This window comes from Leuciscus leuciscus (assembly GCF_965113295.1).
Source record: "Leuciscus leuciscus genome assembly, chromosome: 9".
Taxonomy (NCBI): Eukaryota; Metazoa; Chordata; class Actinopteri; order Cypriniformes; family Leuciscidae; genus Leuciscus; species Leuciscus leuciscus.
In genome coordinates this window covers 20,271,674-20,295,108 of record NC_138733.1, presented here as the reverse complement: position 1 = coordinate 20,295,108, position 23,435 = coordinate 20,271,674, and the positions used below count along the sequence as shown (strand labels likewise).

The window sequence follows — 23,435 nt, the reverse complement described above, 5'->3', positions numbered from 1 at the left end:
AAGAATCCGCCCACTTCAGGAATCAACCGAGCCGATGGACCAATGGAAAGACAAAGATTAGAAGTGACCGAGTTAAAGGACCAATCAGAAACAGAGGAGTAACACGCTACTTTATAATTGACCACTGACGCCGTCCACGGCTGCTGAACCACTGACGGAGAAGGAACTTGTCGAAAACTGTTAAAGCACTAGACAATTAAAATGTTACTTCGCGCTTTAGAAATTATATATTTCATTTACTTTGCGTCGCACATTCCAATTACTCTCGTGGTTGATCTTCAGGCTTTACTTCCCGAACATCTGTATCCACCAGAGGTAAGTTTGCACTTTGTGCTGCACATTCAGTTGTATGTCACTAAAGGAACCATATCCTAAATTTAGCAGTTTTGTATGTAATTATGTAATATTATTATTTGTGTTACAGCTGAGAAATTTATTGCACTGGTATGCCGCTGAATTCAAGGACCCGATGATGATGGACCCGCCAGCCTGGTTCAAATCTTTTGTATTCTGCGAAGCTCTCGTCCAGCTGCCCTTTTTCCCAGTTGCAGCATACGCTTTCCTGAAGGGTCAGTAGTACCATGATCATTTGTGGAATTAGACGTCTTAAATCACACAACAATGACATCTAGTGGTGGATCACTTGTGTCAATGCATACCAGTCACTATTGTCTCATTACTCCTGTTAATTGATGTGATGTTTTCCATTTAATAGGTGGCTGCAAATGGATCAGAACTCCAGCAATCATTTACTCCGTTCATGTGGCCACTACTCTGGTCCCAATTTTAAGCCACGTGCTTTTCCATAACTTTCCTCTGGCGCCACATCCAGGACCCCAAACTTTGAACGAACGCCTGACACTGGTGTCAATTTATGCTCCGTACCTCATCATCCCCGTCATGATACTGCTCACCATGCTCTTCAGCTCAACATATAACTCAACCTCTCCGAAAGGAAACACTTCCTCAAAGTCCAAGAAACAAAGATAATGCCAGTTCATCCCATCTACACATTATAGATGGATGCATTCATTATAACCCACCAGGGTTTCAATGTTATTGCTAGTTATTACTGGTTAAATGTGAAAAAAATATTTGAATATGTACCAGCATATTTGATAATTGTATGTAATTTTTAAGCAAAAAAAAAGCCATTTTTGACCCCATGGTAATTTACAGTTTTGTTTACTGATGACAACACATGTAAAAGCAAAATATATTTTTATTCAAATGTTCTTCAGATCTGTATGAAGATAGCCAAATATTGAGATTACACACCTAATAACGGTTAATGTAAACAAATAAGTAAGCAAATTTCATATTAAATAGATTTCCATAACTTCTATGGAAAATATTTTGGTGTGGTCCCATGAACAGACAATAAAATTGCCATGAGGATATGATCAAATAAAACTGGACGGGTTCAAGTCACAAACAGCAGTTAAAATAAAAATCATACAGAAAATAAACAATTTACCTGAAGATGTCTCATGATGGAATTATTTACAGTAACATGCAAATACTGTATTTTGCTGTTGTACAAAAAAAAAAAAAAGATTTACAAACTAATTTCCATATAAATAGTATAAATAACTTATATTGTATATAAATAGTATCTGAGATTATGAACTATAGTTGGAAAGATTACAAGTATGGCCCCTGGAACTGGCCATGCAAAAGCACTCTGAGGCTGAAACAGACAGGTTGATGTCTGTTGTCACCTATAAACTGCTCAATTCAATTAACCTACTTTGGGACCCAGTACTTTATAGGAAGTCATTGTGAGTCAAGATGCATAGCATCACTTTTTTCTGTCCAACAGAGAGAGAGAAAACACAGCACTCTTATTTCTGCAGTATAAACTGATCAATGAATTCATTCTGCTCCGCTTCGACTTTCTGAAGAGCTTCATATTCTATTCGGTACCTGCAAAACAAACAATTATAGTCTCACATATAGTGGAAAAATACAGAGCACAAATATATCATTGATCGGCCTACTAATAAGACAGATAACCTTTCCAACTGCATTTTCTTTTCTGCGATCAAAGCCTGAAGCTGTTGCTGTTGGGCCTCTCGTTGCTTTTCAACCGATTTCAGCAAATTTCTTGCACCTATGGCCTGTAGAATAATCACTGAAGTTATATAAATGAACATAACAAATCTGCACTGCAGGTTATTTAAAATGCAAGAATGTACCTTCATTTTTTCAGTTTCGGCTTCCTTTGCCAGTTCATCCACAAGTTCAATAAGTCCACCTACAATTTTCTGAAACTGTCCGATCTCTGTTTACAAAAACAAATGCCAAGCATAAATTATTGATCTGTACTGTCAAAAGAAGCAACGAAGTAGAGATAAAGTAAACTCAATAAGATAAAGAACAAATTAATAATAAAAAAAACTCACTGTCAACAAAGTCCTCACATTCCTCTTTGAGCTCCGTGGTTTTCTGGCTCACGTCGGGCTCGAGTACTCGCAATTTGTTGAGTTCATCAAAATGAAGACCAGCCTCTGCCAACGGGTCTTTAGCCATGACCAGAGGACCTAAACCTGCCTGTGGGACTCGATAATAGCTGGAAATCACACAGAAATACATAAACAGGACTATTTTAAAAGAAACAGCACGAGCATCATTTTATTCCGTTCCAAATGTGAACCAAGTAACGTTAGTGGCGAATACAATATTGATTTCCCTGCACTGTCACCAGATCACAATAAGCTAGCTAACCGCTTAACGTTAGCTAGTTAGCTGGTTAATTTGAACTAACGTTACATGTAACTACCACTGCCGTTACATTACATAAAACACGTCAACTTAGTTTAAATACATAACGTTAGATGAGGAAGAAATGCTACTGCTCACAAGTTTCGCTTTGTTGTTGGTATGGTATGGTTACTATTGAGATAGATAAACAAACACAAACCAGCTGGAAACTTAGCCTTGGACATATTGTGGTTTTTATAGTAAGTCGCTCAAATTATTAAACGAAATTACACACTTACATAAAGTTAAATCAGGGAATGTCTCAAACGTAACTGAGAAACTGACCTTTAACTGATTATGTGGCACTTCTGCCGGGCTGACCGACCGACCGCCTGCCTCCTCGCATCTGTCTGGCTGTCTCGGCTGCCAGGCGACGGCTGGTCCAACTCATGATGAGTGAGAGGGGTGCACAAACGCATTTTAAACATTTATGTTTGACACCTTGCATGTCTGGAAATGAAATAAAGCATGAGTCTATATGATTCATATATATAAATATTGTCTTTATTGTAATTATGAGAGATTACAGAACAAGTGTGTTTGTGCCTAACTTTTCACACCATGACCCCTCCCCTCCTAATATTGAAAGCGTCCGCATATCAACTCTTCCTGCAGTTCCGCATCAGACCTCTGCGGTGCGTGCGAGGGATCGAATGAACAACTAAACTCAAAACACCAGAAGAAGACTGAGCAGCGGCCACTTAAGGGCGCCAAACTCTAAAAAAAGTTATGTAAATCTTTACATTTCATATATATAACATATACTGTTTATGTTTAAGGTTAGTTTTCCCCCAGAGATTGACAGCTTGATCATATATGTAGGTAGGTGCACACACATTTAGTGTAATGTCTCTGTTTTCGTATCACCATAATTTGTAAACAGCTAATATAAGTTAGTTAGTTAACGTTAGATGTTTTAAATGTCATTGCAGATGCTGACAACGCAGAAACATGCCTCTGTCAACTCAGTCCCAAGCGGACATTGACCAGTACATTCTGATAGCCAGTTTGGATAACGCAAGGAATCTGTCCAACATCCTGAAAGCCATTTCTTTCAAAGACCATGCCATCTTCAATGCAACGCAGAATGGGTTAAAAGTCACTGTAGAGGACTCTAAATGCCTTCAAGCTAATGCTTTCATTCAGGTTGGTGTTGGAGGACCGTTTCTGACAGGTTCAGTTATCAGCAGAACGGTTGATCAGTGTATTTGTGTGTGTCTGTTTCCTCAGGCTGACATCTTTCAAGAATACACTATCAAAGAGGATGCAGTTGGGTTTCAGGTTAACTTAACTGTTCTTCTGGATTGCCTAACCATCTTTGGGGCGAGCACAACCCCAGGTGTGTATCTTAATGGTGATCCGGTCTTTCTTTTGTAAAATGTATTTAACTAATTTCTCTTTTATTGTACTATTGAGGTGTGTGCACTGCCCTGAGAATGTGCTACAATGGCTATGGATATCCGCTGACTTTATTCCTGGAGGAAGGTGGTGTGGTCACCGTGTGCAAGATTAATACACAGGAGCCTGAGGAGCCCATAGACTTTGACTTTTGCAGCACGAATGTAACCAACAAGGTGATTCTGCAGTCCGAAAGTCTTAAAGAGGCTTTCTCTGAGCTTGACATGACCAGTGAAGTTCTGCAGATTACTATGTCACCAAGCCATCCTTACTTCAGGTACAGTAATCGTGCACACAACAGATCAGTGTGCCAACACTATCTTTAACGTTAATGAAAGAAGTCTCTTATGCTCACCAAGTAGTTTTTTTTTTATCTGCAGTTTGGTAAAAACAGTATATTGTGAAATATCTTTACAATTACAACTGTTTTCTATTTGATTATATTTTCAAATGTTCCTGTGATGTCAAAGCTGAATTTTCAGCATCATTACTCCAGTGTCACATGATCCTTCAGAAATGAGTCTAATATGATGATTTGCTGTTCAAGAAACATTTCTTATTATTATCAATGTTGAAAACAGGATCATATTTTGTAGAAACTTTCCAGAATTTACTTCCAGGATTCTTTGATAAATAGAAAGTTCAAAAGAACAGCATTTATTTTGAATAGAAATCAAATTGTCAATGTCTTTACGGTCTCTTTTGATATATTTAATGAATTACAAGTAATATTTTCTTGACCCGTAACGTTTGAACAACAGTGTATATAATTGAATCAAGGAATTACTAATGTAAGGTTATTAATTCTAATGTATGATGTCAGCTCCAATAATGAGATTTATTAATTTGGTCTATTGCTGAGTGAAACATAAAGGGTGGTGTTGTCAAGTCAAACTTAAATGCCAATACATATTCATTATTATTTTCCTTTTCACCCTAGATTATCCACATTCGGTAATTCTGGAAATGCCCATTATGATTATCCTAAAGACTCAGACATGATGGAGCTGTTCCAGTGTACTAAATTGCAGACCAACAGGTAGGAGGACAGTTTCTGTTTTAGATTGCATTCCCCATCAATCAGAGCTCTGTGTATCTGTGCTAAATTCAGAACTTCATAAAACAAGCTGCTTATAAATTAACTTCCAAGGCATTCACATGTAAGTGCTAAAAGAACAATAAAGTTTTCTGAGTCACTAAGATTTATTTTCTCTTATGTTTATTCTCAAAGGTATAAGATCTCCCTGTTGAAACCTTCTACAAAGGCCTTGGCTCTGTCCTGTAAAGTCTCGGTGAGAACAGACAGCCGAGGCTTTCTCTCTCTACAGTATCTTGTGAGGAATGATGATGGTCAGATTTGTTTTGTGGAATACTATTGCTGCCCTGATGAAGAAGTGGGAGAAGAGTAATTGGAAATGCTTCATTTTCTCCATCTTCATAATTGTTTTTATTTTGTTTGATATTTAGTGTGCACTGACCTCATGGTTCTTTATTCTGATAATTTATGTTCTATACTTAAATAGAAGCTTAATATAGATAGAAATAAAAATAAAAAAAACTTGTGGATTTTGTATTGAATTTGAGACAATACTATACGTGATCGGCAGAGGGCGGCAGAGAAATGCTAATTAGGTCACTGCAACTATTAGGAGTCTAATGTTGGGATTAAGGTTATATATATATATATATATATATATATATATATATATATATATATATATATATATATATATATATATATATATATGAGGCATGTTTTAGATTTAGCTTTTAACTCGTATATTAATTGAAATTGTGTGTGTGTGAGAGAGCGAGAGAATGAGAGAGATAGTATTTTATCAATAGGTTTATAAGTCCACTCATAATGTTTACTTTGCTCTAAATTACTGACTAACAGCGAAAGCTGTTGTCTGGAACATCTACATTTTTAATGGGTGTTCGTTTTATTAGACGAATGCGTTGCGAGGCAAACATGCAGTTGAGCCAAGCAGCTTGATGTTGACGCTGGCTGACGCACGCACTCCTAACAGAGAGTCCCAGAACAGCGCGCGCGATGCTTGAACTGCCGCCTCGCGACCAATCGCTTCTCCATTCGCGGCTGTCGAGGCAACCCTGTTTCCGGGCAGAGGAACATCACAGGAGCAAAACAAGCGAGCTTCTGTCACACTCATCTCAGCGGGTTACTGCCCTGACTGATGGATGTCCAACGCTGCTTGTAGACGCTGCAGCAAAGCCCACTAAAAACAAACAAAGTTGCTATTAAATAGTGTTACATCATTTTTAAGCAAATTAGAGAGTTGTTGGCTAATTTAATGAATAGCATTCTGAAAATCAAGAAGATTTGTTTAAAACATCATATCAGTATCGAAAAATTGGGCTAAAAGGCTTATGTTGATGTTATATATATGTTATATATTATATATGTTATATTAATAGTTTATGAAGAGTTCAGATGCAAAAGCCTCTAAGTGCCATCTGAAATTTTCTTATAGAATGATAATTTTTATCAAGCTCGTATATTTAAGTTCAGTAATTTCACTTAAATGCCAATTAATAGGTAATTTTCATTGCCATTTAAGTGAAATTACTGAACTTAAATATACGAGCTTGATAAAAATGATCATTCTAGAAGAAAATTTCAGATGGCACTTAGAGGCTTTTGCATCTGAACTCTTCATATATATATATATATAGAGAGAGAGAGAGAGAGAGGCAATAGGGATTATGCCAAATTTGTCGCTATATAGACTTGTTACAGCAAGATATTTAAAGGGACATTTTTGTACATAGTTTTTCAGAGTTGGACCAATGTTTGACATTTTGCTTTTAATAATGTCTGGTCTGTATTCTGCTTGTTTTCAATAAACTGTACATCTTAGAGCTACACTATTGAACAAAAGTTTGGGGTCAGTACGATATAAATTTGTATATTTTTTAAAGGAATTAATACTTTTATTCAGCAAGAAGTAAAAATATTTACATTGTTACAAAATATTTGTATTTCAAATAAATGCTTTCTATTCATCTGATGAATAGAAAGTTCATCAAATAATCCTTAAATTCCATTGTTGTTTCGTGAAGAGCAAATCAGCGTATTTGAATGATTTCTGAAGGGTCATGTGACACTGAAGACTGGAGTCATGATGCTGAAAATTCAGCTTTGCCATCACGGATAAATTACATTTTAAAATATTTAAAAATTGTAATCATATTTCACAGTATTTCTGTTTGTCTGCAGCCGTGGTGAGCAAAAGAGACTATTTTCAAAACCTTTAAAAAATACTATCGACCCCAAACTTTATAATGATAGTGTACATTGAAAGTATAGGTGTATTTTTAGCAGCTGTGGGCTTATTATTGGCTATGGCTATTCATCCCTACTTATGGAAAACAATTTATTGCAATTCTGGTTTTCTCCATCTGCCAACCAAGTCTTTTCAAGGCCTTTAGCTCCAACAACATGCTGGCTATTTATTCATCAGTTACTAAAAAAAAAAAAAAACTTAATTGAACTACCTCAAACATAGCTGAAAATATTAGGTCTTCTCTAAATATTTGTGATCGTTTCAGGGATTTCCTTTCACTTGATCTATAAACTCTTAAGACTGTAAATATCCCTTACAAAATCACCCAATTATATGTGCATAAACCATTACTGACCGAACAGAAAACAACAACAACATTCAGCGTAACCAAGTAAACACTGTCTACACACCAAGACAAAGAGTATCATTTGATAAGGGTGAGCAACTTGATCCTGCTAGATCTACATCACTCACTGCAGGTGATGTCAGGCTCTTTAAACACAAGCTTGCTCGATGATGAAGATGGGGATCCTCTACCCATTCCTCAGATAAACAACCGAGCGCTGACCCGTTGTTTGATGTCTTGACCTACCAGTGAATCAAGTGGTGTCAGGTTCTGGGTTTTGCAAACACAAACTCGGCAATGACCTAATTGTTGTGACACTCCAACAATTATCAACAAGAGAGCCCATGGGAGGTGAAGAGAAGGTGCACGGCTTTCAGCACGGCGTCACTAGGGACAGTGAGTCATATTGTCTGTTGCTACACTATAAATTAGAAGAAGAAATGTATGCACTACGTAACCTTTAATACTGTTAATGAAGCTTAGCGGTTTTAAACACTTTTTAGGGTCAACTTGAAACTAATTATACTCCAATAGTGGATAAAAGCTCAATTTGATCAACATATAATATGTAATGTCTGACTTTCCACAAAACAACTGACCATGAAATTGATAAGCCAACAAAAGCGCAGCACCAACTCCTGCCTAGTCAGCTGAAAGGAACCCTGAAATGGGAAACTCCGCAGTGCATAAACATGATTTGAGTATAACATTCCTTCACTTTGTGTTAAAAATAACCAACATTATCAAGCCATTGTTTGGGGACTGTGGGTGTCACACGGGGTCATGTTTGCAACAGCTGGCCTTAACAGCCCTCTACAATCCACCCCCAAACCCATTAATACTGCTCTCCTTCTGCCTCAGCTTGCAACCATGTGTGAAATGATCCTTGATGATGGAGATGAGGTAATGCCTTCAGCAGCTCTGACATCACTATAGCCTTTCCCATCCAGTGCAATTGACCACCACTAGGACAATGAGCTTTTTGTCTTACACCTTTCATTTAGGAGAAAAGGATGAACATGACACCTGTGAGTGGTTTAAAGAGCTGATATTGCAATGTTAAGCATATATATATATACACACACACACACACACATTGTTTTGTACAAATTCATACATCACATATTAAATGCTGATAAAATTGACCTTTTATCCACTAACGGATGACAATTGTAGTCATATGTAGTCATAAGTTGTGTGTCTAAAATAATTTTCAAGTTTCATTAACATTATTAAAATGTGTCATTATTTATGTAGTGCTGATAAACACATGCTATATATATATATATATATACAGTGGGGAGAACAAGTATTTGATACACTGCCGATTTTGCAGGTTTTCCCACTTACAAAGCATGTAGAAATCTGTCATTTTTATCATAGGTACTCTTCAACTGTGAGAGACGGAATCTAAAACAAAAATCCAGAAAATCACATTGTTTGATTTTTAAGTAATTAATTTGCATTTTATTGCATGACATAAGTATTTGATCACCTACCAACCAGTAAGAATTCCGGCTCTCACAGACCTGTTAGTTTTTCTTTAAGAATCCCTCCTGTTCTCCACTCATTACCTGTGTTAATTGCACCTGTTTGAACTTGTTACCTGTATAAAAGACACCTGTCCACACATTCAGTCAAACAGACTCCAACCTCTCCACAATGGCCAAGACCAGCGAGCTGTAAGGACATCAAGGATAAAATTGTAGACCTGCACAAGGCTGGGATGGGCTACAGGACAATAGGCAAGCAGCTTGGTGAGAAGGCAACAACTGTTGGCGCTATTATTAGAAAATGGAAGAAGTTCAAGATGATGGTCAATCTCCCTCGGTCTGGGGCACCATGCAAGATCTCACCGCGTGGGGCATCAATGATCATGAGGAAGGTGAGGGATCAGCCCAGAACTACACGGCAGGACCTGGTCAATGACCTGAAGAGAGCTGGGACCACAGTCTCAAAGAAAACCATTAGTAACACACTACGCCGTCATGGATTAAAATCCTGCAGCACACGCAAGGTCCCCCTGCTCAAGCCAGCGCATGTCCAGGCCCGTCTGAAGTTTGCCAATGACCATCTGGATGATCCAGAGGAGGAATGGGAGAAGGTCATGTGGTCTGATGAGACAAAAATAGAGCTTTTTGGTCTAAACTCCACTCGCCGTGTTTGGAGGAAGAAGAAGGATGAGTACACCCCCAAGAACACCATCCTGACCATGAAGCATGGAGGTGGAAATATCATTCTTTGGGGATGCTTTTCTGCAAAGGGGACAGGACGACTGCACCGTATTGATGGGGGGATGGATGGGGCCATGTATCGCGAGATCCTGGCCAACAACCTCCTTTCCTCAGTAAGAGCATTGAAGATGGGTCGTGGTCATCCAGCATGACAACGACCCGAAACACACAGCCAGGGCAACTAAGGAGTGGCTCCGTAAGAAGCATCTCAAGGTCCTGGAGTGGCCTAGCCAGTCTCCAGACCTGAACCTAATAGAAAATCTTTGGAGGGAGCTGAAAGTCCCTATTGCCCAGCGACAGCCCCGAAACCTGAAGGATCTGGAGAAGGTCTGTATGGAGGAGTGGGCCAAAATCCCTGCTTCAGTGTGTGCAAACCTGGTCAAGAACTACAGGAAACGTATGATCTCTGTAATTGCAAACAAAGGTTTCTGTACCAGATATTAAGTTCTGCTTTTCTGATGTATCAAATACTTATGTCATGCAATAAAATGCAAATTAATTACTTAAAAATCATACAATGTGATTTTCTGGATTTTTGTTTTAGATTCCGCCACTTACAGTTGAAGAGTACCTATGATCAAAATTACAGACTTCTACATGCTTTGTAAGTGGGAAAACCTGCAAAATCAGCAGGTCTTGGTACTTGGACAAGGTACTTGTTCTCCCCACTGTATATATTGTATTTTTAACATATATATATATAATAATTTGTGTATTTATTTACATATATATGTATATTAGTGCTGTCAAATCAATTAATCGCATCTAACATAAACATTTTTGTTTGCAAAATATATGTGTATATATATATATATATATATATATATATATATAATTTTATTTATATATATTATATATGTCTGTGTGTGCATTTACTGTATACACACATATTTATACACATATATAAGTGTGTATACACAGACATGCACACACACATAAGCCTATATAATATATTTAAATATAATAATATATACCCGCATATATTATGTAAACAAAAGGTTTTATGTTAGATGAGATTAATCAATTTGTATTCGTACAATATATATAGGCTATTTATATATGTATACACACACATATATATATATATATAGGCCTATAGATAGATAGAAGATAGATTGCTTTATATTATATTTTTTGTAGTGTAATAATTAGCATATAAAGAGCCCAATTAAATATGGCATGGTCTAATGGGGAATATGAATAATTCTAACACACAGTGAATCATGATCTTGTAGGTTTCTCTAATTAATCTGAAGTAGACACACTATAATCAGAGGAATCGTGCAGCACTAATGGCAACAGTTTAATGTGGTTGCAGAGAAACATGCCCATAGTGGAACACAAAACATGTTGTTTTCTGTTAGTTCCTTTTTTTACTATCCTATGTAAACACTCACAAATGTGACTGAAACTGGGTTTCAAAAATGTGTTCTCACTTCTGTTTCTTTATTGAGAATATTTATTAAAAAACAAACAATAAACTTACGTGATCATCTTTGCTTGATATGTAATGATTGCTGCTTTCAGTGTAGGTGATTTAGATCCTTATGACACTCATATCATGTAATCAATTACGAGAAATTTTCAGTCATTGCTGAATGAGAATCAGGAAGCATGCATATTTTCCCTTCTCTTTTTCCCTTTGATGTCATATGTGACATGCAAATTAACCTTTCTGCCACAATCATGAAACTTGGTGCACAGGATAACAGTATGACTACGGTCGATAACCACTTTACACATGGCGGCTAAATACAAGCATAGCCTGGTTGTTTGTTAGCCTTCTAAACCTGCAGATCTCGGGTCTGTCACTCACCACCCTCCCATTACCTTGGAGGGTGGCAGCTGCGGCCCTGCACCACCAATAGGGACTGTTTATCAGGCAATTAAGGTGACAACAATGAAAACTAATATGTAAAAATGTGGGATGGGAGGTGGACGAGCAGTGCTCGAGACAGGTTAATCAGATACGGTGGAGTACGAAGGAAGGAGGGGGTAAAGTAAAGGATGATGTCACCAGGACACAGTAAATTCGAGCCTCGCTCTTGTCTCGTGTTTTCACGCTCACACCCACGTGGACGTTGTGTTTTGGTAACGTATGTAGCCGTTGCAGAGTCACAGAAACATACACATGATCTCTTCTCTGTCAGGTAGTGACCTTTGGTAATGAACTTATTGTTCTCAGCTGTCATGTGGACACTGGAGCGAAGGGAAAAGTTATTTATTTACAGTAAAGAGACTGTCTTTTGTGTCATTGTGCTGAAGTGTCACCACACATGAGATGGAAATAAACATGTTACCTGTTTGACCATTGAGCTTTGTATCAATTGTTCGTGTTTATGTCATGAGGACTGTATGTACTCAGTGGCCTAACCTCAGGGTAAAAAACACAAGTAAAACACTGTACCATGCATATACCACTGTACCAATAATAAAATAAAATTAATACAAATAAATTAAAAATATATATTTTTTAAATATTGTAGTAGTCTGTTTTTTATAGGGTTAGGGTTATATTTGAAGACTTCAGATGCAAAAGCCTAAGTGCCATCTGAAATTTCCTTCTAGAATGAGCATTTTTATCAAGCTTGTGCGTTTATGTTCAGTTATTTCACTTTAATGGCAATGAAAATTACCTATTAATTGTCATTAAAGTGAAATTACTGAACTTAAATATACGAGCTTGAAAAAAAAAAGCTAATTTTATATAAAAATTTCAGATGGCACTTGCATGTGAAGTCTTCATTTGTATATATAGTAATATAGGCTTTTTTTCTTTTTCTTTTTTTTACAAGACTACTTGTTTTATATTTATCTAGGCCTATTCATTTTATTTTATTACAATCACAATAAACAGTATCAGCTTTCATGAAATAATTCATTTCATGTCAACACCACTAGGCTATGCGTTTAACATTGAGGCGACTGATAAAGGCTTTGCCATCCTATAAAGCAGTCTGCGTGGGGCTGTATGCCCAGACATGTACCTGAATGGGGATTCCCCTCCACACAGTCCTTCCTTCATCTGCTGTCTGTGGGACAGGAGCGCTCCATCCATATATGAAGTTAAGCTCCCCATCATGCGCAGGACATCTGCATTTAAACAATAGATGCGGTTGGAAGCTGCTGTACAAAGGTCAAAGGGGATGAAAGAAACGGGGGGATTCCGTATTCAATTAGCATAATTACACTTATTAGCTCACGTTATCAGCGCTGTGCATCGATGATTAGCAAAAGACTAACGAATTTACTATAGCCCTATAGCCTTGGTGATTATTTCGAAGTTTTTATGTTTTATTGGTGAATGTTGAACGATATACACTTATTCAATTAGCATATTAGCCCTCTTATGCATGACGTAATCTCAAAGGAGGTTATAAAAATAATTATTATTATCAATAAAAAAGTTTTATTATAATCATAATTATAATAACAATAATATTATTAATAATAATAATAATAACTTTAAACAATGTTATTGAGAAAAAAGAACAAAAGATTAAATAGCAAACTGCAATATTTTTGTGCATATTCATTGCTTATTTAAACGTAAAATCCGAGTTCATGAAATCTGATATTACTGATAGGCTATATGACAAAAAAAACAAACATATTATTAATATTTGAAAAGTTTTCATTTATATTTGTTTCATATGTATTTATAGGTTTCACTTCATTTTCCTCAGTGTTGCAAAATAAACAAAAACAAACAACATAATATGTTCTGTCTAGGCTACTGCACGTGAAATGAGAAACAGGTTTAAACAAAAATTAACCAATTAAAAATGCATATTTAATAGCCTATGTAGCCATTTGTAACATACGTAGGCTATACGTTAGTGGCAAGTCAGCCATGTTGATTGTAGCCTATAGGGCTATATGTCATAATGGCATAAGAATACCAGTCGAGTAGAATTACGAGACTGGTAATATTTAGGTCTAATATATATATTTTTTCAGGCAGTATAGGTGTGAACTCACACTGAACTAAAACTTGTTGCTTTTTCCAAAGGCACATTTAGTGCACTGTTCTATGTTCTATATTTTACTATATGATGTCACTTTATTGTATTTTGCAGTATGCAATATTCTATGCAAAACAACAATTCTAAGTACGTTGTCAACTGTGAGACTGACAATCATCGACGAGATCTCACGCTCAGTACAGCACACTCAGTACATACTACAGGCACGCTACTCCTATTGCCAATAAACAAACAACAATGGGCGTGTAAGGGCTGCTGGTTCCTGTGCTGTCTCGACTGCTCGTGTGTGTGTGTGTGTGTGTGTGTGTTTACACTGCCTCTCGCCACGCCCTCATGATGAGCATGTCAGGACTTGTTATGAGACTCAGAAGAGGGTGTGGCCTAAAGCGAGCACTTCGCGGGAGTGAAAGCAACTCGCTGTCATCATCATACCATACAGTTTACAACCTCACGAGCACACGGCTAATGACGAATCCCATGAATTGACACACTTTTTCTTTCCTGCAGTTTGTGGAATAACATGAACGGACATTTCACTAAGTCTTTTTGAAGCACGACACATATCTGGTGTCAGAGCATAACAACCCTGGAAAAACATCTACTTACTTGCAACACATTTTTGAAGGTAAGCGTAAATGTGTTTTTACTTTTGTTGAACATGCATCTCTTTGTTTTTTGCAGTGATCGGTGAAAATCACCTATTTGGCAGCCAGTAGATGTGGCATATTACTGCTCATTAATTATGCACAAACAGATTATTTAAATGACAGAATCAACCAGACTGCATTAGGTAATAAAAATCATTAGATTTTTTTTTTATCATGTTAGATCAGGTAGATATTTGCCATTTTCTTTACAGTTTGTGTAAAAATGGGGTTTGATGTTGTCCTCCCCTGCTTAAAAGATTACAGTTTAAGATGGAAATTGTGTTTTGGAAAATACAGTTGGTTTCTAGCTGGTCTGCTCGTTTGTTCAGGTGCAAGCTGCTAGACCAGCTACCAGGTGGTCAGTCAAGCTGTTTTTTGGAACTGGTAGCTGGTCAACCAACAAATAAACAGCTTGGACCGTCTTAGACCAGCTAAAAACCAGCTAACTTACCATGTTGCAAAACAGAACCAGCCTATCTGCTTATGTTGGAAGAAGTGATTTAGCTAATGTTCCAGTAGCCCACTTACATATATTAACCGGCTATTTGTATAATAGAACAAGCATTTAAACTATTCTGTATATCAAAGAGCTGGCAGTTTCCAAAAACTTCCACCTCTTCAAATCTGTAACCTTGCATCACTCAACAAGTCACCGGCTTTGCGTTTGTAGGTGCCACTTTTCCGACGCTTCATAATTTCCACGTTCACAACATAAGCCCTTGTTGCCAATTGAGAAAAATTGATAAAATCATAGCCAGTGTCGTAATTTGGAAAATGTAATATGTATTCCAGTGGAATTAAGCTTTTTAAACGCAGTGAGCGTCAGAGAGACTCGCTATAGCGCAAGATTGTGTTGAAGCGCGCGAGAAGCTGTGTGTGACATCGCATGCACGGATTTGTTTACAAACACATTCGTGAGCACGAGGCTGCAAGTTTCTGCCATCTTGTGGACGCTCAAAATATAGGTTGCTAGGTCAGACAATAATTTTTGTTGTTGATTTTCTTACATTTTCTTATTATTATTATTAATAAAAATAAAAATAAATCATCTTTATTTGGTCTATATAATCATTTTGAAAGTGTTCCGCTTAAAATTTGCATGCAATTATATATGATGTCATTTTTGTCCAGCTGCATTTTTAAAACAAACCAGGTGACGTTCAAACAGGTCACATGTTTTCTATAACATTTTTCTGCTCTTCTCATGTCAAGGCTGTAACGGGTATGGCCCGACCAGAGATGGACAGCAGGGTGGATGATTGCAACCCCGGAGCACCGAACAGCTGCAGGATGGAGGTGCTGCGTCAGGATGCCTGGCCCAACGGCAGCATCGTTCAGCCCTGCCACCGGCACCGAACCATTGCCACACAGACCAGCACTGTCTCCGCACCACTACCCCACGTCCCAACACGAGATGCCTTCAGCTCAGACAGTGTCCTGCAGCAGGACTGTCTACTCAGGGATATTACAGGTAAGGCGTTACAACATAGAGATCATGCTTGTGAAATGATGTTTATGTGATGTGCATGGTGGAAAACATTAGCATAAAATATTTAAATGAGATTCAGAATACGAAATCAATGGCTTTGACTCCAAGGGTTAAAATGCAGCAGGACGTCCCCTCCCCTCCCCAGTGAGAGAGCTCAGACATGTTTAGACATGTTCTTTGCTGTTGGCTTCCTGTCAAGTGCTGCTCAGTCCACAATGGCGGCCTGTCACAGAGAATCACGCATCGTCTCAATGTTGTGGTTTCTCTCACTCCTTCCGCTCTCTATTCCTCATATTTTTCAACTAACTTTAGCAATCATTTAACCTTATCTGACACTTCTGCTGACACTCCTCCTTAAAGGCTTTCCTCACTGGCTGATAGCCTGCCCCTGGTCCCTCCCTGTCCTCCAACTGTCCACCCTATCCCAGCCCACCCCTGATTCCTGTCCACCAATGGCTGGATTTCAGCTCAGGCTGCACCGGCTTGCAGTTACCCTGGCAACAAGCCAGAACCCAGCACTCCCGCTTTCTCAAGTCACCTGCGCCGAGGATCAGCGGATTCTCATGGCTGCAGCACTAATCCCCTCCGCGGAGGCATTTTCTCAGTGCGCTAAGCAAGAAAAAGATTTATCATATGCTTACTTAAAGTTAATCCTTAAAAACACCAGTAATTTAATAACACTGTTAAATGTGATCTTTAGTCAATTTCAAAATGAAAATCCATTTTTCATTCTGGACATTATAATGCTGAAGTGCCTAAATTCACTTGTAGCATTTCAAACAATTGATTTTAGTCTTTTTTTATATATATATATTTAGTCAAAACATCATTCACATTGTATAATGAATACAATTCTAAGTGCTTGTCAGTGCATTCGTCAGTACACTGTAAAAGTACACTATTTCAAAGACAATCGAAGTAATTATGAATTACCCAATTTCACAGACATGACTTAGAGGGTTAGTTCACCCAAAAATAAAATATCTGTCATTAATTTCTCGCCCTCATGTCGTTCCAAACCCGTAAGCCCGTCGTTCATCTTCGGAACACAAATGAAAATACCTTTCTGACCCCCCATAGACTGCAACATTATTACCACTTTCAAGGCCCAGAAAGTTAAGATAAGGTAGTAACGACCCTTAAAATAGTCTGTGTGACTACAGTGGTTCAACATTAATGTTATGAAGTGATGAGAATACTTTTTGTGCAGAAAACAAAACAAAAATAAAGACTTTAGTCCCAGACTAAAATGCATGTTTGAGCTGTCTAAACCAAAAGCAGTAGGGTTGCAAAAAGAATGGTTGCAAAGTTTCCAGAAACTTTCTAAAGTTTGTTTAAAATTTTCAGGATTTTGGGGGAATTTTCTGAAACTTTTGGAAAGTTCCAGCCCCTTTGAAACCATGGCTGGTGACTGGTGGACACTGGGATTCTAAAGTGTGTTAGCTATTCGCTGTTTGTTTTGTCCTTATTGTGGCGGTACTTGATTTTGTTCATGGGAGAGTCATTTGGATTAAAGATTATGAGGGCACATTAATAAAAAAATAAAATATGTGTACAGATAAATAATTTATAAAAAACAATCTACAAAAAATGTGAATTGCCCATTTTGACTTCATGGTGACTTTTAAGAAGCGGCGGGATGTTATGCCTTGCTAAAATAGCAGTACTTATTCAGAGGTGATACATATTATTGCTTTCCTGCTGTCACCTAAACCATAAGGATTTTAAGTTTCCATTCAATCAATAAAAGATGATGAGTTGTCACGTATTTAATCAGATTAGTATTGATGCTACCGTAACACAATGTGAAAGTTAAATAGAACATAACACGACCTAACAAAACAAACATTGTGGCTCAACATATGACATCAGATGCTAACAAAAGTTACTTAAACAAGTAGAGAATTTGGCTCACCAATGCATATTAAATCTCACTGCTATTGTAACCTCTGTTGAATCTGAATTTGGTTAGATTATCCAGTCCTTTGCATGTCTGCCTGTTAAATAGTGGCAGACAGTGGAACAGTCCCATATATCTCAGTTTTGTTATGAGAATACTGTTAACATTGTGCCAGTGGCACAATTGTACTCCAAGTAGTAACTCTAAATGAACTTAGGTACTAGTTTGACAGTACTACCAGATCGTATGACAACAAATGACGATTATCAGTGGATCAGTTGCATACAATTGCATACAAATAGTAATCTTAAACAACCAGAAGTGGTGTTGCATTTAGCTGAGGAACTCAAATAAAGCCCAAAGTATACTTCATCCGTCCGCTCCGCGCACTGTCCAGGTAAATAAAATTTCATCATCAGGAGGGTCCGCGGACCTCCATTTTCCTAATTAAACTTCTATTAATTAATTGATAATTGTAATGCTTTTTAAAAGTCAAAAATGTTTGGGTAAAAATCTCATAAAAAAAAATTTAAATATAGTTTTTTTATGTCTAACAAATTATAATCATGTGGTGCTGTGTGCCAACACATAGAAACATGCAGATTGTGATACGATAATCATACAGAGAGGACACCTGCAGACTTTTATGACTGTCAATAATGTCAATAAGTCTCTTAAAATAAGGTTTTTTATTTAAGACAAGGTCAGTTCATGTTGTGTGCCTCCCCAAAAAATGTAATGATATTTATCAATTAAACATTTATAAATAAAGAAATATTTTTACTTGGAAAAAAATTTAAATATTTTTTGAACGAATATATACACTCATCTGTTCAGGGAATTGTGTGCAATCAATATAATGTTTGTACTCTTATTGTTTTTATTTAGGTACAGAACAGGAACTTCCCCTGCCTGATCTGCTAGCAGACAACCAGAGCTCCTCAGAAGACTCGACGTCCAGCAGCTCTGCCGCCGAGGACAACCCCAGGCTGGAGGAGCAGGCGGTCGAGAGGGTGGCCATACAGCTGAGGACCATCGGAGATGAAATGAATGCTGTTTTTCTTCAGAGGGTAAGGATCACGTTTGTCTAGTTGCAACAGTTTAAATATGCCAAAGCGTCATTAAGTGCGATAAAGTAAACAGGCGCGTACAGGGCATTGTCTGTTTGTTAATATGAGCGAGTGTGGCAGGGCGTGCACAAATGTAGCCTCCAGTGGGTCTTCTTTTAAATGGATCAATATGATATTCACAATCCTGTAGTCAATGTTGTGACTGGAGTCGAGTTTCCAGTTGTGGCTGAACTTAATAACCTTCCCCCCCTCTCTCCCTCTCTCCGCTCTGGATCCCTGTTGTATCGCGTGAGGAGCTAGTCTGTGAAGCGAGCAGGAGTAAACAGAGGCCAATCCCCCCCCCCCCCCCCCCCCCCCCCCCCCCCTCATCGAACCCACCTCCCCCTCCTTTCCTCAGACAAACACACATGACGTCACTGCTTTGCCTCTCCGCTCTATGATTTGCCTATGTTTAAGTGTGTGCGCCACTTTCCTCATTTTTAGTAAGAGTCAATTGTTTTGTTTTTTCAGTAAGAGTCACTCGTCCCAGATTCCCGTACATGCTAACACACCTGCACTGACACACGCGATGCTATAAAACAAGTATGTCTCGTTGAGGCAGCTGCCGACATGGTCATGTGCAGAAAGTCTGCGACCTGTCGTGTGGCCTCGCTGAACTCTGATTCCAGTGTGTTTTTACTGGATGAAGGCTCTGTTTACTGTGGCCGGCAGAAGAATGACATGACAGGGACTTCCCTAAACGGAGCAGTGCAACAAAAGCTCAGTGTGATTGTGCTGTATGCGTGCTCACAATACCGTTCTCTTTCACCGTAACATGTGAGACCGCCGGACCATAGATCCTCCTCCTGCCCTCTTCTGTCCTCTTTAGTGGGGGGGTGGGGGGGGGGTCGAAAACGTAAAACTTGTCTTGTCTCGTCACACTCAGTTAGGAATTACATGAATTATAAATGCATATTTTTCATTCAAAACGTCCATATTTGAGAAAAAAGTAAAGTAGTTTGCATATTTTGTATAGTATGTTAATCATGGAAATAGTCTTAAAAAATTAAATATCTATAGGAAATATAATTTGTTAATAAATTATTTTGGTTCATTATATTAATCCAGTTAATATATTATTATATGTTTTTATTATATTTTGAAAATATACTAAACTATTTAATTATATTAAAAATATATATATTTTCTAATACAAAATTGTATTTACAATATTAATATATAATATAATATATAAATAATAATATTTATATATAGTAATTTCATGTAGTATATTAGTTCTTAAAATCTTACATAATATTAGTCATTGTCAGCTTTTAATTTGTCTAAGTAACAGATGGCAAAAAGATTGGATATGTTCCAAAATATTGGATCTGTGCAGCGTAAATGAAGCCTTAAAGTCATGCTGTTGTCTATGATGTCATTAAAATAATTTAAGCAACAATATTGACAAGAAAACCACACAGCTCCTTAATATATATATTTGTTCTTTAGTACTGTTTACTTGTGTTATTATTTGAAGCAATGTTAACTTAATTTGCACATTTTGTTTTAACTTAATTAGTCAATATTTAAGCTTTTAAATAAACATGTTCGTTAGCATAATAGTTTTTGCTGTAGTAACAAAAACTTTAAATATGCATCGAAAGATGTAGTAACCCTGACCGCCCTAATATTGTGTCCATATGTCCCATCTGCACCTTTCTCTGCGTTTAGCTCATTCTTTCACTGTCACTCTCTTGTTTTCCCTCTTTCGCTTGATCCCCCCCCCCCCCCCCCCCCCCCCCATGAAGAGTTATTTTTAGCGGATGACTCATAGCAGCTGTTGAGGAGTAATGTGCTGCCTCTCCTGACTCCTCTGTGCAGACATTGTCTGTCTCACCCCACCTTGTGTCTGTGCTCACACACGTACACATCTGTGCTAACATAAACCTTGACACTCACTCCCACTCAAACACATCAACGTCACAAAAGTTGAAGCAATTGCCTCACGGCCGCTGTAGGATAGAAGAGGTGGAAAAAGCTAATAATTACACAAAGCAAAAGTTTCGAAATTCAGTTTCCAAACGGGGAAGGAACTAAGACACAGACCTCAAATTGACTTTGCCTTTGCCAAGTCTTTTGCTTCATACCATTGTGACAAAAAAAAGTATTTAATAGGATTTACAAGAAGTTCTTAATAGTGTGCACTTTGTAGTGTACTTCAAACCTCAAGTATATTGTTAAAAAAGCTGTATTTGCAGATAATATAATATTAATGATATAAAAGACCACTTAAGTGTATTAAAAGAGAGTAAACTTTCGTGACTTTATTGCACGTCTTAATAAGTTTTACTTTAAAGTTCATTTTAAATCATAAAGTTTTAATAATCTCTCATCATGCTTTAAAGAGGTACACTTATTTTGATGTGTTGAAGTACATGAGTGTAATTTTAACCTTAGTGTTTTATTCAATATAACAATTAAAGTTACTATATATTTTAAATGTACTAAGTTTCAATAGAAATGACATTGAAGTACATATTTTAGTTTAATATAAATGCTTATCAGTACATTTGGCTGTACACTTTAACCATATTTCAAAGACTATAGAAATAGTTATGAAATTACATATAAAGCGAGGGTGGGCAATGTTTTTCATAAACAGTTTTTGTTATACTGGTTGAAAGTCTCTTCGCATCCTGATAGAAATTAATAATAGAAGTCGCCTAAATATTAAAAAAATTACATATATCTTCTGTGGAAGTCTTAGGACCAAAACATTTTCGTCCAATCATTGCATTTGGTCCGAAAGTTCCCATTTAGGTGTATTCTTTTAAAGTACATTATTTCCACTTCTTAAAAGTATGCTAAGTGTACTTCTTTTTCTTAAAAGAAGGCAGATGATTAGAGCAATATCTGAAATCTAAGTAGGTCGACTGTTTCATTTTACAGTCCCTGAGTGCTTTGCAATGTACAAAAACAAGTTTTTAGTGATTCTTATGTTCCCTTTCACTTTTTGTATTGCATAAAACACATGATGAGCTCATTCTCCTCTCATCTTTGTTTCAGAATGCTGACCCACGCTGGCAGAACTGGAGGGGCCTGTACCGCGGGCTCGTCGCATTCATCGCCGACACCATCAATGCTTTCTACCAGGACGGGTTCAGATAAACAGACGGGTTACGTCACAGGAAGAGTGCAGGCGCTCTCCTGCCGACCACTTAAAGACTCTGGGACTTTTCTGCAGGATCGGATGTCATGTTTGGTTCTTAATCTGTGTTTTTTGTTTGTTTGTTTGTTTTGGACATCTTTTTTTCATGGATTCTCATGTAGCATAGTGACTGAAGCGTGTGTCCCGGTATAGATGTCAGTAGGAGTGCGTGGCTCTCGGCACGTTTGCATACTCCTTTGCAACTAACTGCAATGCTGCGAAGTTACAGTAAGCCCGGGTCGCTCTCAAGCAAACAGAGTGATTAGATCTGCACAGCGCCTCGGGGCCAGAGGTACTTTATGTGTCATGGGTTTTCCTCTCAGCTGCCTTACAGGAGCAATAACTGCGCTGCACTATCAGTCACCAGTGGCGCAGGGCACGCAACCGCACACCATTAATGGAAAACAGGCGATAATTATTAAGAAAATGGGATGCTCACATACTATATTAATGGAGCACAGTTGGATCGTGCCTTGCTAACACCCTTTTTGAACCCTTCCCTTACTAAAGCCATCAGGGACAATCAGCAGATGGTGTGCGGGTAAACCGACCCTGTTGCCCCCTACCTGAATCTACACTTCGGGACACAAATTTGCCACTTAATTCAAAGATTGGTCACCTCCAATGGAGGTACGGGAGTGAGGCTGGAAGCCTTGTGGGAAAGCCAGACCACTAGTTATCAAAATGGCTGGAGAGCAGTGTTAATATTTGTATGGATTAAACATGTACATATTTTGTGAGGAAAAAAAGGACAGGATAGAATAAACAGGGAGTTTTGTTTCTTATGTGTTTTGTATATTTTGATGAAATGACCTTAAAAGTACTTAACATTAAGTTCCTTTTCTCGGTTTGAGATTTGTTTTGTTCTGGAAACATTTTTTGGACCAACACTGGAAGCAGTTGTTCAAAAATCCAGTGGATTTCTACTTGCATTTTGTTTAGATTTAAATAGGCTATCTAGAGTCCTGTAAAAAAAAGAAAATATTGAAAATCCCCATGAAATGTACTTTTCGCAGATAATTCTCAAATAAATATTTGAGAAACACAAGCTAATTTATTTTGTATGTCCATCATTTGTACTTTCTTTTTGTTTTTGTTGATGATTTA

At 37.6% G+C, this 23,435-nt stretch overlaps 4 protein-coding genes across 8 annotated transcripts; 3 read left to right on the top strand and 1 right to left on the bottom strand.

Annotated features, from left to right (window-relative positions):
* The first annotated feature begins 141 nt into the window (after window positions 1-141).
* On the top strand, window positions 142-1,482 carry tmem97 (transmembrane protein 97). Its single transcript, XM_082178810.1, has 3 exons — window positions 142-315; window positions 425-569; window positions 716-1,482. The coding sequence occupies exons 1-3, from the start codon at window positions 202-204 to the stop codon at window positions 988-990; spliced, it is 534 nt and encodes a 177-aa protein (XP_082034936.1). The 5' UTR covers window positions 142-201; the 3' UTR covers window positions 991-1,482.
* ift20 (intraflagellar transport 20 homolog (Chlamydomonas)) lies at window positions 1,205-3,152 on the bottom strand. 3 transcript variants are annotated; one of them, XM_082178813.1, is made up of 5 exons: window positions 3,049-3,151; window positions 2,406-2,572; window positions 2,199-2,284; window positions 2,017-2,120; window positions 1,205-1,926 (listed from the first exon to the last, which is right to left on the bottom strand). In XM_082178813.1, exons 2-5 carry the CDS (start codon window positions 2,530-2,532, stop codon window positions 1,845-1,847), a joined length of 399 nt encoding a protein of 132 aa, XP_082034939.1. In that variant the 5' UTR covers window positions 2,533-2,572; window positions 3,049-3,151; the 3' UTR covers window positions 1,205-1,844. The 3 variants fall into 3 exon arrangements, with proteins under 3 accessions (XP_082034939.1, XP_082034937.1, XP_082034938.1); XM_082178811.1 differs by having other exon boundaries at window positions 2,017-2,284; window positions 3,049-3,152; XM_082178812.1 differs by having other exon boundaries at window positions 2,017-2,284; window positions 2,406-2,585; window positions 3,050-3,092.
* Window positions 3,153-3,428: 276 nt separating this feature from the next.
* rad1 (RAD1 homolog (S. pombe)) lies at window positions 3,429-5,739 on the top strand. 3 transcript variants are annotated; one of them, XM_082178804.1, is made up of 6 exons: window positions 3,429-3,585; window positions 3,696-3,909; window positions 3,994-4,102; window positions 4,180-4,438; window positions 5,102-5,200; window positions 5,393-5,739. In XM_082178804.1, exons 2-6 carry the CDS (start codon window positions 3,715-3,717, stop codon window positions 5,568-5,570), a joined length of 840 nt encoding a protein of 279 aa, XP_082034930.1. In that variant the 5' UTR covers window positions 3,429-3,585; window positions 3,696-3,714; the 3' UTR covers window positions 5,571-5,739. The 3 variants fall into 3 exon arrangements, with proteins under 3 accessions (XP_082034930.1, XP_082034931.1, XP_082034932.1); XM_082178805.1 differs by having other exon boundaries at window positions 3,435-3,581; XM_082178806.1 differs by having other exon boundaries at window positions 3,475-3,489.
* An 8,697-nt stretch (window positions 5,740-14,436) lies between these two features.
* bbc3 (BCL2 binding component 3) lies at window positions 14,437-23,381 on the top strand. The gene is made up of 4 exons (XM_082179413.1): window positions 14,437-14,657; window positions 15,892-16,150; window positions 18,957-19,138; window positions 22,187-23,381. The coding sequence occupies exons 2-4, from the start codon at window positions 15,904-15,906 to the stop codon at window positions 22,286-22,288; spliced, it is 531 nt and encodes a 176-aa protein (XP_082035539.1). The 5' UTR covers window positions 14,437-14,657; window positions 15,892-15,903; the 3' UTR covers window positions 22,289-23,381.
* Window positions 23,382-23,435: the final 54 nt, after the last annotated feature.

Excerpts from the sequence above, each read along its gene's own strand:
- bbc3 (XM_082179413.1), top strand. The coding sequence starts at position 15,904 with ATGGCCCGACCAGAGATGGACAGCAGGGTGGATGATTGCAACCCCGGA. Across the intron at positions 16,151-18,956 it reads TCTACTCAGGGATATTACAG|GTACAGAACAGGAACTTCCC; the intron begins GTAAGGCGTTAC and ends GTTTTTATTTAG. Across the intron at positions 19,139-22,186 it reads ATGCTGTTTTTCTTCAGAGG|AATGCTGACCCACGCTGGCA; the intron begins GTAAGGATCACG and ends TCTTTGTTTCAG.
- ift20 (XM_082178811.1), bottom strand. The coding sequence starts at position 2,532 with ATGGCTAAAGACCCGTTGGCAGAGGCTGGTCTTCATTTTGATGAACTC. Across the intron at positions 2,285-2,405 it reads ATGTGAGGACTTTGTTGACA|AGATCGGACAGTTTCAGAAA; the intron begins GTGAGTTTTTTT and ends TTTTGTAAACAG. Across the intron at positions 1,927-2,016 it reads AAGAAAATGCAGTTGGAAAG|GTACCGAATAGAATATGAAG; the intron begins GTTATCTGTCTT and ends TTTGTTTTGCAG.
- rad1 (XM_082178804.1), top strand. The coding sequence starts at position 3,715 with ATGCCTCTGTCAACTCAGTCCCAAGCGGACATTGACCAGTACATTCTG. Across the intron at positions 4,103-4,179 it reads TGGGGCGAGCACAACCCCAG|GTGTGTGCACTGCCCTGAGA; the intron begins GTGTGTATCTTA and ends TGTACTATTGAG. Across the intron at positions 5,201-5,392 it reads ACTAAATTGCAGACCAACAG|GTATAAGATCTCCCTGTTGA; the intron begins GTAGGAGGACAG and ends TTATTCTCAAAG.
- tmem97 (XM_082178810.1), top strand. The coding sequence starts at position 202 with ATGTTACTTCGCGCTTTAGAAATTATATATTTCATTTACTTTGCGTCG. Across the intron at positions 316-424 it reads AACATCTGTATCCACCAGAG|CTGAGAAATTTATTGCACTG; the intron begins GTAAGTTTGCAC and ends TTTGTGTTACAG. Across the intron at positions 570-715 it reads AGCATACGCTTTCCTGAAGG|GTGGCTGCAAATGGATCAGA; the intron begins GTCAGTAGTACC and ends TCCATTTAATAG.